This window comes from Eublepharis macularius, chromosome 15 (assembly GCF_028583425.1).
Source record: "Eublepharis macularius isolate TG4126 chromosome 15, MPM_Emac_v1.0, whole genome shotgun sequence".
Classification (NCBI taxonomy): domain Eukaryota; kingdom Metazoa; phylum Chordata; class Lepidosauria; order Squamata; family Eublepharidae; genus Eublepharis; species Eublepharis macularius.
In genome coordinates this window covers 58,438,240-58,450,250 of record NC_072804.1, presented here as the reverse complement: position 1 = coordinate 58,450,250, position 12,011 = coordinate 58,438,240, and the positions used below count along the sequence as shown (strand labels likewise).

The 12,011-nt window shown below is 57.5% G+C and overlaps 1 protein-coding gene across 1 annotated transcript in view; it reads right to left on the bottom strand.

Moving 5' to 3' along the window:
- SPTBN4 (spectrin beta, non-erythrocytic 4) overlaps positions 1–12,011 on the bottom strand; it is a 52,075-nt gene that overhangs the window by 21,310 nt on the left and 18,754 nt on the right. The window contains exons 16-20 of the mRNA XM_054999047.1: positions 10,463–10,843; positions 9,947–10,322; positions 7,735–7,937; positions 5,135–5,225; positions 3,168–3,329 (exon numbers count right to left, since the gene is read on the bottom strand). Coding sequence (XP_054855022.1) covers positions 3,168–3,329; positions 5,135–5,225; positions 7,735–7,937; positions 9,947–10,322; positions 10,463–10,843 — 1,213 coding nt within the window. The remainder of the gene's footprint in view (positions 1–3,167; positions 3,330–5,134; positions 5,226–7,734; positions 7,938–9,946; positions 10,323–10,462; positions 10,844–12,011) is intronic.

Here is a 12,011-nt window from a genome sequence, read left to right as displayed (position 1 = left end):
TTGTTCCCATCCTGACCCTCAGCAGATCCAAAGGAACCCTCTGAATTCTGCCAAGGAACGTATGACTGGCGGACTCTTATTGTCAAATGCCTGTTTTTGTCCAGCGGCTTAAAAGAGCTGGTGCCCTCCTCCCCAGAAACAGAAATAAACCTACTCAGCGAGTCTCCTGTGGCTTGGATCAGGGGTCTTTTAGAGACCTTTACCACATGGTCTGCAAGGGAGCTGAGGTGCCAGGTCACTGGGGTCGGGGGGCATCTTGCCAAGGACAACCATCCAGCTGGCCCCAAATGCTGCAGGACACGCGCCCCCGCACCCCTCCTGCCTGCCTGCCAGCTGTGTGTTAATAGAACGGCAGCATTTACACACAGGGGTTCAGGCAAAACAATTTCGACATTCAGAAGCATGAAAAACCCTCAATGTTAAAATTTCCTCCCTGGCAAAGCTACAGAGCAACTTCATCAATATTATTTTTTTAAAAAAATCCAACATCAGAAGCAAATGATGGCCTTTTAAACCAAAAGGAGGCAGCTAGGAAGCTTCTATAAGGCAGCAGCTGCTCAGCACAAGGGCCACAACCAAGAAGGCCCAGTCCTGCTCTGCTTTCCTTCTCCACGGCAGGTGTTCTCCAATGCTCTGGGAAGGCTTCTGCGAGTGCTGGTTAGAGGACCGCACCCAAAGAGTGGTGGTCAACGGCATTTCATCAGATTTGAGGGAGGTGTCCAGTGGGGTGCCACAGGGGTCAGTTTTGGGCCCGGTACTTTCCAATATTTTTATCAATTATCTGGATGAAGGAGTGGAAGGGCTGCTCATTAAATTTGCTGATGATACCAAATTGGGAGCGCTAGCAAACACCCAAGAAGATAGAATTAAAATTCAACAAGACCTGAATACTCTGGAGAAGCGGGCAGCTGTGAATAGGATGCAATTCAACAAAGACAAGTGCACAGTATTACATCTGGGCCACAAAAATGGGAAGCACAAATACTGGATGGGGGATACACTTCTGGGCAGTAGTCTATGTGAAAGGGATCTTGGGGTATGAGTGGACTGTAAACTCAATATGAGCAATCAGTGTGATGCGGTGGCAAAAAAGGCGAATTCAATCTTGGGTTGTATCAAAGGGGCCATAGCGTCGAAATTGCAGGAGGTCATAGCCCCTCTCTATACTGCCTTGGTCAGGTCGCACCTGGAGTATTGTGTGCAGTTCTGGAGGCCTCACTTCAAAAAGGATGTGGACAAAATCGAGAGGGTGCAGAGGAGAGCGACGAGGATGATCAGGGGTCTGGAGACTGAGCCCTATGAGGAAAGGCTGAGGGCCTTGGGAATGTTTAGTTTGGAGAAGAGGAGGTTGAGGGGGGACACGATTGCTCTCTTTAAATATTTGAAAGGCTGTCATTTGGAGGAGGCCAAGGAGCTGTTCCAGTTGGCAGCAGAGGGTAGGACCTGAAGCAATGGGCTTAAATTACATGCACAAAGGTACCAGCTGGATATTAGGAAGAACTTTTTCACGGTCAGAGTAGTTCAAAAGTGAAATCAGCTGCCTGGGGAGGTGGTGAGCTCCCCCTCACTGGCAGTTTTCAAGAAGAGGCTGGATGACTATTTGTCAGAGATGCTTTAGACTGATCCTGCACTGGACGGGGGTTTGGACTAGATGGTCTGTATGGCCCTTTCCAACTCTATGATTCTATGATTCTGTTTCTGATCCAAGTTTCAGTCCACCATCCATGTGGGCTGCTGGGACAGTGCCGAGGCCTATGAGGTCTGCCAAGAGTCCAGGATGGACCACAAATGGGGAGACCCGAAGTTCCAAGCCTCGCCCAGCCTGCCTTGCAGATGGTTGTGAGGGAACAACCAAACATCTTCTCTGCTAGCCCTGGAGGAAGGGCGTGGAATAGAAGCACAAGGCCCCTATCCGAGTGGTCAGCTGGTACTTCTGGAGCAGATGTGACTGACTGTTCCTCTATCAAAAGATTCCCCGCACACAGAATACTAGCACACCGGGGGGGGGGAGGATTCTAACCTGGCCTTCTCCTCAAGATTCTATTATTTAGAAATGCGTTTATTTAGAACATTTTATTGTTCTTCTCTGATCAGTTTAAAAGGCAGCTTAAAGATCAAAACACAATAAAAGTACAAAACATTAGAAGCTATTAACTAAAACCCAATGTTAAAAATCCACCTTTTAAAAAATCCAACTAAAGCACAAAAGCAGAGACAATATGGACGGCTTACAATAATGGTTTTTTGACTAAAAGCTCACAATAAAATCATGTTAAATTATCATTCCTTCATTTAAAAGCCAAGGCAAACAGAAACATTTTGCCATGGTATCTAAAAAGCGAGCAGCGAAGGCACCAGCCAGCCTCCAGAGGAAGCGCATTCCACAGACAAGGGGCCGCTACTGACGAAGCCCTGCCTCTGGCTGCCATCCCCCCTCACCTCTGAAGGCACACGGGCACACGGAGTGCAGGACTTGAGAGGGGCAGGTGTTATCTGGTGGGCTGGCTAGCCTGGGAGGAGGTGGCCCTTCAGATACTCTCAAATGCTCCTTGCCCACATATCAGGATCTCTTTAGTTCTGCTACATAAATCCCTACCAGCAACGCGGCACAGTTTGGCATCACCAGGGATGAGGAACGTAAACCTGAAGGCCTGCAGAGTGCTGTTCCCTCACCACCGGCTGCCACCACCAGGCCCCACTCCTCACGACTGGGGCACAAGGTCTCCGGGCCAGAGAATGCGGCCCCTGACTCCCCAGCAGGCTTCAGCCACAAGGCAGGATCCACCACCCACCCACCCACCCACCCGCAAATCCGGATCCGTATTCAATACACTAGAAAGCAGCAAGAACTTCCAGAGGGCGTCCAAGGCGGGCAGCGGGAGAAGGCAGCAAAGGAGAGAAATCCCGGGGTCGCCCTTCTGCAGGAGCACCCAGGCCCCAGGGGCACGAGCTCCACAGCGCAGGAGAAGCAAGCTGCCCGGCCACCCGCAGGGCCTCCGCTCCCACCGTGGGCAGGCAGCGCCGGAGCGCGTCAGGGATGTGGCGCAGAAGGCAAGCACGCGCCGCCCGTGCCCTGCAGCGGGCGCTTCTGAGGCGGGCCGGCCGGCCGAGGCCCCGCCGGGCGCTCTCCAGGGTGCTGAAGCCGCCCGCCCGCCCGCCGGCCTTACCTTCTCGATCTTGCGCAGCCACTCCTTATTCTGGGTCAGCTCGGCCATGAAGGCCCGGTGGCGGAGCCAGCGCTTGGGCGCTCGCTGCTGCTGCTGCGGGCTCTCGTCGCGGGGCGCCTCGCCGGCCATCAGCATCTTCTTCTCGGCCACCCAGCCATCGAGCTGCACGGACGGGGGGGAGCGCGTCAGCCCGAGCCCGAGCCCGCACCATCCTGGCACCCCGCCCGGCAGGCCGCCCGCGCGCTGCGCACCGGAGCGCGCCTCCGCCCGTCGCCGCAGCTGCAGGGCGCGCCCCCGCCCGCGCCAGACTTGCCCGGGACGCTGCAGCGGCCGAGCCGAGCCGAGCGGCGCCCCCCCTCCCCTCCGAGCGCTCCGCCGGCCGGGGCTGACTCGGCAAGGGGCAAGAGCGCGGCCCCGCGCCTCTCACGTGCAGCGCGCGCGCCTGAGCTGGGCTTCACCTCGTTTAGCCTCTCGCCGCGGCGCCCCCGCCGGCCCTGGGCAAGCCCGGCGGGTGGGCCGGGAAGGGCCCCGCTCCGCCCCGCCCCTTTCTCCCTCGCCACGTGCCGCAGGCGCCGCCGCCCGCACGCCCCGGCCGGCCTCCGGCTGCTGCGCCAAAGGCAGCGCCAGGCCTCTCTGCCCGAGGGAAGCGCGCCAAGGGCACGGCAGGCAGGGGCCGCGGGACAGCCAGCCTCCCCGCTCTGCTGGCCTCCGCCCCGTTCAGGGGGTCGAAGCCGAGGCCTCGCCTTTGCAGTCCAGCGTCCCCCCCCCCCCGCAGGGCAGAGTCGAACGTTCCCTGGCTGCCCCCCCCCGCCCCCAGTCCTTTGGGAAACGGGAGAGGCGCCATCTGATGGCTGGAATCCCTGATTTGAGACGGCAGCTGGCATTTCGACGGTCCGAAGGGGCCCCTTAGCAAGCTGCTCCTCTTCGGGCCAGTTTGGCCTGCTGGCTCTTGGGTGGCCCGAGGTTCCCTTGGACTCCAAGCCAAGAGGGCACCGCTGAACCACTCAGCCTTCCTACCAGCACAGGACAAATGCTCCAGGCCGGAGGAAGAGGCCCCCTCCCATAAAGGGGCTAGAAGGGGGGACAGCCAGAGATCCAGCAAGTGCCACTGACAGCCGCAAAGAAGTGGGGGGGGGGAGGCAAGACCACAGCCTGAGACTTTCCCAGCCCCCAAGGAACTGCTGCCTCATTCCCCCCAAAACTGGTAAGGGCAACAAGAAAGGGGAGAAAAAACAGTCCCCGCCAGGCTTGGCTGGCTGACCTCTAGCCCAAGGGCCCCTCCCTTCTGTGGTGCTCAGCCCCAAGGTGGATGGGGCAGGAGGGGCCGCTCTATCACAGTGGCACTTCTCCAGAGACACAACCCTGGGGAGGGTGAGCGGAAAGGGAGCACACACAAGCCAAGCAGGATTCATTAGCACAACTAAGGAACGGCCTCGAAACAGGAAAGAAAAACGCTTTCCTCATTAGGAGGAAATGGAGATGTGCTCTTCAGTGTGGTCAAAAATGCTGGCCCCCCCCCGAGAAAAGACAGCCAGTATCACCCCCATCTAGAGAGAGGGGCTGGGGTCTCCTGCCCCATCCACCCCCACCCCCTTTCTGATCCTCCTGGTTCTCTTCACTTCTTCTCTGAGGAGCATTTTATACACAGCAAAACCCTTCCTGGGGAGGGGGGGCAAAGTCCTCTGGAGGGAAGCAGGAGAGGGATGCATGTGTGTGCTTCACACACTGAACTTCCTGCCTGTGGGATCCAGAGTGTGCCAGGAGAGGGGATTCGCTGGGTCTTTGCTTGAGTCTCTCGAGTCTGCTCTCCCAGGGGCCCTTTCGGGATGACTGCAGCGGATCAAGGCTCACAGCTCTGCCCCAGCCAGCCCATGATTCCCTCCCTGTCTGAACTCCCCCCCCCACCAAGATATCCAGTCTCTCCCAGCGAATAGCCGGGGCCTCCCCGCCTCCCGAGAGCAGCATACCTCGTGGCAGTTCTGGAGGAAGCGCTGCAGGTGCCGTTGGGCAGTCAGCTGCTGCATCCACGCCTCTGCCATCTGCAGGTTCCGCTGGCTCCTGTGGGAACGAGGGTGGGTCAGGCTGGGGCTGCCCGAGGGGGCCTCTCTCCTGCCTTCTCTCACAAATGCATCTTCCTGGCATCCAGTATTAAGGTATGCTGCTTCTATACAAGGAGGTTCCCTTTATACTTGTAGCTTGTAGCCGACTCCCCAAGAAACGATAGCCAAAACTACCTAGGGAAAGATGTATGCGTCTGTACCCCACCCAGACCCTGTCCCCACATGCACAAGGCCTATTCCCATGTTGCTGCCGGGCGGAAGAGGCCCCACTGTACACTCCCCTCTGGGCCATGGAGGAGTTCTCAGCCAGGCACCTCCTGCTGGTCAAGGAGCTGTACTTTGCACCCCATGCAGGCGAGAGCTTGTCAGCCAGGGTAGGCAGGGTGAAGCCTCCCTCCGCTTCTTAAGGAGCTCTGCCTTAAAAAAAATCCAGCAGCATCCAGTCTGAAAAGCTCGCCTCCATCAGCATGCAGGGCAGATTTGCCAAGGGCCTGACATCACAACCCACCTTTTCCTCTAAGGAACCCTGCCACCCTTGTCATAGGGAGACACTGGGGTCCCTGGATTGGTGGGCTAGTCCCCACTTCTGCCCCAAGCGCTGTGTGCTAGGCTTGGGCTAGCGCCCCCCTGCCCCCGCCCCCGCCCCAGGATCACCCACGAGGGCACAGCCCGTTGGGATCTATCCCGAGGCTGGCAAATGCCACTGTGGTGCCTTTCGGCTCAGAGGCCTTCGGTTTCAGCTGCTTGCACCACTGTGAGTTTGAGCACATCCAAGGAAGCTGCCAGCCTCCCTTTAATCAGAAGCGAGATTGCCCTCCTACCTGAGGAGCTTCCCCAAAGGAATGCAGCTTCGAGCATTCAAATAGACAGCCCTTCCCACCACACACCCTTCAAGCTAATATAATAATGCAGCAAAACAATGCACTGGACAACACTACTGGACAACACTTCCAACTACTTTGTCAGACTGCACAGGGAAGCCATTGAAATTCACAAGCATAAGCAAAACTTCAACAGGAAAGAAGAAACCTTTAGAATGAACAGAGCATGGTTTCCAGTTCTGAAAAACACCAGGCTAACAAAACACTCTACACCCGACAATAGCCCTGCAGAGAAGATTAGCACATCAAGCACCAATCCATATGAAAAAGAACCTCCTCAGGATACAGTGAAGCCTCCCGCCATTAGCATTCCACACCCTGGGAAACTCTTACAGGATGACTCAGCTCAACCCCACCCCTCCTGAGAAGATACAAATGACCTGCCAACATCTTTTCCACACTGTGACACTGAGAGGTCTCTGTCTTTTGGTGCTACACCTCTGAAGATGCCAGCCACAGCTGCTGGCGAAATGTCAGGAACTACAATGCCAAGACCACGGCAGTACAGCCCGGAAAACTCACAACAACCATCGTTCTCCAGCCGTGAAAGCCTTCGACTATACATCAATGCACTACTTTATCTAGCAGCAGCAGATCAAGAATACATCAAGAATATGACACCAATTTAAACATTAACCCAAATTAGCCTGTAGTCCAGCGGCAGCTGCGGGCATCAGAGAGGGAAGAGGGGCTTGCAGGTTACTTCCAGTGCCCCCCCACTGCCCCCCCAAATAGTGTGAAGCTTCAAACCACACTGCCGGGTTGTTGCTCCGCTCTCAAGAAAGCTGTGGAGTCAATCCCTCGCCTTCACTGGCAAATCTTTTTGCAAGAGATTTTAACCTTCAGGGTCTGTTGCGGGTGGCCTGGCCTTTCCCAGCAGCTGGAGTGGGCAGGCAGGCAGGCGGGCAGGCAAGCCACCCCGGGGCTGAAGAAGCCAGCTCAGGAGCGATCACCAACGCTCCGGCGGCTTCTGCCTTTCACGGCAGTTCTGCAAGAGGCCGGCCTGGGTGTCTGCTGCCGCTAGCACAAACTGGGATCTTGAGGTGACGAGTTTTTACTCTTAATTTATGCTGGAACAAAATTAAGATACCGTCATTACAGAAGGGGCTGCTTTTGTGGCAATTTAATGAGGGGTTGATCCCAAAGCGGCCCTTTCCCCGCCCACCGAGTGCCTCGGCAGCCCTTCTTCGTCCACTGGCAGCCCTGCGGTGAGCCGGGCCGTAGCTACCCAGTGACCAACGCAGGAAAGCCTCTCTGCACGTGCCCCGAGACACTCTCCTCTCTATCATCATGACTCCTATTACAGCAGCAGCAGCTGCAGCAGCAGATTATTCTGAGAAGGGTTGTTCGGGACTGAACCTTAGTTGAAAAGAAAGGCCGAGTGGGACCTTCCAGAGGTGGGGGCCAGGACATCGCCCTGCACTGCCTTCCCACACTGCAGCAGCACTGCCCCCTTCCCTTGCTCCAACCACTTCCCCACAGCTTTGTGATGCTTCAGCAGAGGCCTACTCAGCACTGCCAAAGCCCTGGGAGAGGGGCTGGGCCTCGTGCGGCTCTGCCCCGTTGCCTGTCCTTGCTCTTCTGAGCAGCTACAGGGAAGGGCCACAGCTGCCCTGACTGCCTTACTTGGCCTGGAGGGACGCCATCTTCTCCTTCACGCGGTCAGCATAGATGTTGCCTTGCCGGACCAGGCTCTCTCCGGCCTTGAGAGCCGTGGTGGTCTTCTGCAGGTGAAGCTCCATGGTGGTCATGAAGTCCTTCTGCTGCTTGATGGCCGTTTCTGCGGCTTCCACTGTTGTGGGCAGCTTGCCGTGGGCCAGGGTGGTCTCCTGCAAGCCGACCAGAGCGGAAGAGCCACGAGGTTCACTGGACATCCTTAGGTCAGTGAACATACTCCTTGGTGCAGACTAGTGGAGGGGCGGTCCAAAGGCTCGCCAGTGGAAAACACAAGACACCCACCCTCTCAACGCAGGCAAAGCCTGCAGCATCTGCCTGTGCTTTATTTTCAAGAGCAGCCCAAGCTGACTTGAGTGTCTTCCACAGAGATTTCAAGAGACTCGGGCATCCACTCTCAGGTGACAAGCAAGCTGCACAGGTGGTTGCCAGAGCTCTAATTGTGGCACATATAACACCCATCCTCCGTCAGCTGCACTGGTTACCGGTTGAGTACCGGGTCCGGTTCAAGGTTCTGGTGCTGACCTATAAAGCCCTATGCGGACTGGGCCCAGCATACCTTCGGGATTGTCTCTCCCCATATGTTCCCCGGAGATCTCTTTGCTCAGCCAATAAGCACTTGCTGCTGGTCCCTGCCCCAGGGAGGTCCGTCTGGCCTCTACCAGAGCCAGGGCCTTTTCGGTCCTGGCTCCAACCTGGTGGAACTCTCTGAGGAAACTAGGGCCTGGCAGGATTTATCTTTCCACCAGGCCTGCAAGACAGAGATGTTCCGCCAGGCGTTTGGTGGGGGCTAGGCTGTCCTCTCGCCGGCCATGCCACTGAGGACCGTCCACCACCCATGCAGGAGCTCATAAGTGTGACACAGAGCATGATGCAAGAGCCAAGCCCTGCGTCTAAAATGCTGAATCTTAATATTGAGAAATTGAGAAATTTTGATTGTATATGGAATAGTGTTTTAATGTTTTTATAATGTTTTTATTGTTTTTAAACTTTATGTAAAAATTGGATATTGTTACACCGCCCTGAGCCTATCTGATGGGGAGGGCGGTCTAGAAATGTAATTAAATAAATAAATAAATAAATAAATAAATAAGAGAGCCCAGGCCCTGCAGAACCCTTCCCTGAGTGACCAAGAGAGTGCCCCTCAAGAGCTCGGCAAAACTGACATTGTTGGCTCAAGCAACCAGGATCTCTACACAGGCCAGCACCTGGTGTGCCGTCTCTGGGGTGGAGCAAGGGCTCAGCATCAGCAGCTCTGGGCTCAAATCCAGAGAGCAGGGGAGGGGGGGGCTGTAGCTGCACACAACTGTGCCCCCCCCACTTTCCAAGGCTGACTTGTGGCACTCACGGCTGGCTCAAGAGTCGCCCCAGCAGCTGGCGGCTGGCTCCAGCTTCGTTCTGTATTTTCACACTCCAGCCTTTTACTTCTCCATCTTTTGAGAGTGGAGCCAGCAAGAGACAAATCTCCCTGGAGTGAGAGCTCTGCAGTTTTGTGCCATGGCTGAGAATGCTCCGGAGTTGCCACTTACCTAATCTCAGAAGGTGGGGCACCTGAATCAGGGCCTCTGAAGATGACCACAGTGATTGGGCAGAGATTAAAGCCATCGCAGTTCAGCTCAGCTAATCTAAGACATCACATATCTTGTGACAGCAAATTCATGCACTCAGGAGGAAAGGGAACTGGCAGCCCAAGACGAGCGATCGTGCCCATGGGCATCGGGCTGCAAAGATACACAGAGCGGGGCGAGGGGGGCTGTGCTGTCACCTAGTCTTGGGAGTGAAATCCAGCTTCTCTGGAAATTTCGGAGTGGATGTTCTCTTCAAGCTACATTTCTGTAACTTATGGTTATGAGGCTGTTCTTGAACGCATAGCTGATGCTGACAGAAACCACAGGGCCCAGGGTAGCGGCGGCATCAGGTTTCCCTGCGGGGGAGCACGTGGCCTGAATAACACCTTCCTCTTCCTCTTCAGTAACCGAAGAAGAGTTCCTTACGCAACTGCAAACATGCAGGATCTGGAACTGCCTGGGACAGAACTATGAGGGGTCTTCTCAGCCCTCCCCCACCCCATACTGCTGGGAAGGGAGGGGAGGGGAGGGGAGGGGGACCTGCTGTGCCATCGCAAGCATGACCTGGTTGGGGAGGGGCGTGTGTGGTGCGTTACCTGGTTGTACAGACAGACCTCAGCCTGCTTGGCATCACGCAGGAAGAGGAAGAAAATGTGAGCCTGGACCAAGACTTCCCGCCGGTTCTCCCACATCTCCAGCAGCTTGTTCCAGCCCACGTCAAGCTTCTGCAGCCACTGCTGGAGGGAGAGGTAGGGCAGGTCTGCCTCCTCCAGTGCCAGCACCTCGTTGACCGCCTGGATCTTGGCATAGTCCTCCTCATAGCGGTTGATCTCCTCCTTAAGCGAGGCGTGCTGGTTCAGCAGCCGTTCCGCCTGAGACAGGCTCTGGGGCAGCTCCTCGGCAGCCACAGCGGCCTGCGTCTTCACCAGCCAAGTCAGGAAGCCATCCAGGTCCTGGATGAACTGCTGCAGCCTGGGGCGAGAAGAGGGCACCCAGAAGGTAGGGAGGCCTCTTCCCTAGGCAGGCAGGTGAGGGCTCCCCACTGGTCCCTCCTCGCCAGCCCTGTGCTCAGCCCAGAAGCCCCCTCCCCACGCCAGCGCCCCCCCACTGACCTGCTGGCCACCGTGAGCGAGTCCTCGCAGCCCTGCAGGGTCCTCTTCAGGGCCTCCCACTCCTCGCTGATCTCCTCAAAGTGCACCAGGATCTCCATTGCCTGTGCCGGATGCCGGTTGGCCAGGAGCTCCCCCTCTTGCTGCAGCTCCACCAGCCGGGGCTCCAGGACCAGCAGGGCGGCCTCCATGGTGGAGAGACGGCGCTGGAGGGAGAGGACGCTGCCCAGGTCACTGCTGGTATACTGGGTGGACTCCACGGCCTTCCGCTTCTCGCGGATCTGGGACTTGATCTCGTTGCACTCCAGCAGGTAGTTCTGGATCTTCAGGATCGAGCTGAGGAGGTCCTTCTTCTGCTCCACCAGCTCCACCACGCGATTCCACCTGGCCACGGGACAGCACGGCTCAGCTGGCCGGCAGAGTCCCTGGCCCTCTCCCCCGGCTGCCCATGGCTGGAACAGACCACCTCTAGGCAACCAGAGAGGGAGGCCTGGCCAAAGCTCCTTTCTTTCAGAAAGGCTTTTGAGGGACTGCAGAAGGGGTGGCCTGGCGTGCAAGGCAGGAAACGCAATGTGCCGCTTTCCACAGCACCGCTTCAGCACGAGAGAGAAGAGGGAGAGTCCGGGGACAAGTGCAAAGTCACTATCCTTCTTCCCCTGGGAGGCCCCCCTGCCTCCCCTTCCCAGCAGCTCCCAGGATGCCACTGCGGCCCTGCCCAGAGGGCATCATGCCCCCCCCTCTGACCATCTCCCAGTCCTTGGGAGGAGCCCGGGGAGCCCAGGCCGGTGGCTGAGGCAGACCAGCAGGACCAGGGAGGGCCCAGCAGAGCAGATGCGACGGCTGAGGAGGAGCCAGCAGCACCAGAGGCCCCCCTGCCACAGCCTGCAAGGGAAACCGTGCCGCCAGTCCAGGAGTGAGCTGCTGGGCCTCCTCCAGGCAGGACTCACACCTGGGCCTTGTCTCCCCCCAGGATCCTCTCCCACTCGGCAGGAGTGGTGGCAGCACAGAGGAGGCGAAGCGCCAGACTGGCTGCATGCCACCTCCCTGTCGGCCCAGAGCAGAGTGCTGAGCATGGAACTTTTTTGCAGGATCCTGGCCAGAGCCCAGCCTCAGGAGCTTTAGGAGAGGCAGCTGAGCCTGATGAACACCGCCCCCCCTGCCCCCCCCCCCGGTCACTGAAGCTGAGGCTTGGGAAGGCTGCCTTACCGGGCCAGCGGGTCCACCAGGCACTCTTACCCAAGCTCCAGCTCCAAGCTCCACTCTGTGCTCTCGAGCCTAGCAAGCCAAACCTGAGGCCTTACTCCAGAGGAGCTCAGACCTGGCCAGCTTGCAAAGCCCAGGACAGAGGGTGCCAAAAGCCCCACAGTCCAGGAGCCACATACAATTCTCCCCAAAGTACCAGAAGCCTCCCAGGAATGGCAGCCAAGCAAGCAGCAGCAGCGGGGGGAGGCACACAAGGTGCTGAAGAGCAGGGGACAGAGGCCCATGAGACCAAGGGTGCAGAGAGCAAACGCGCATCCCTGCTTGCCAGTGGCAGCCATGCGCACGTGGG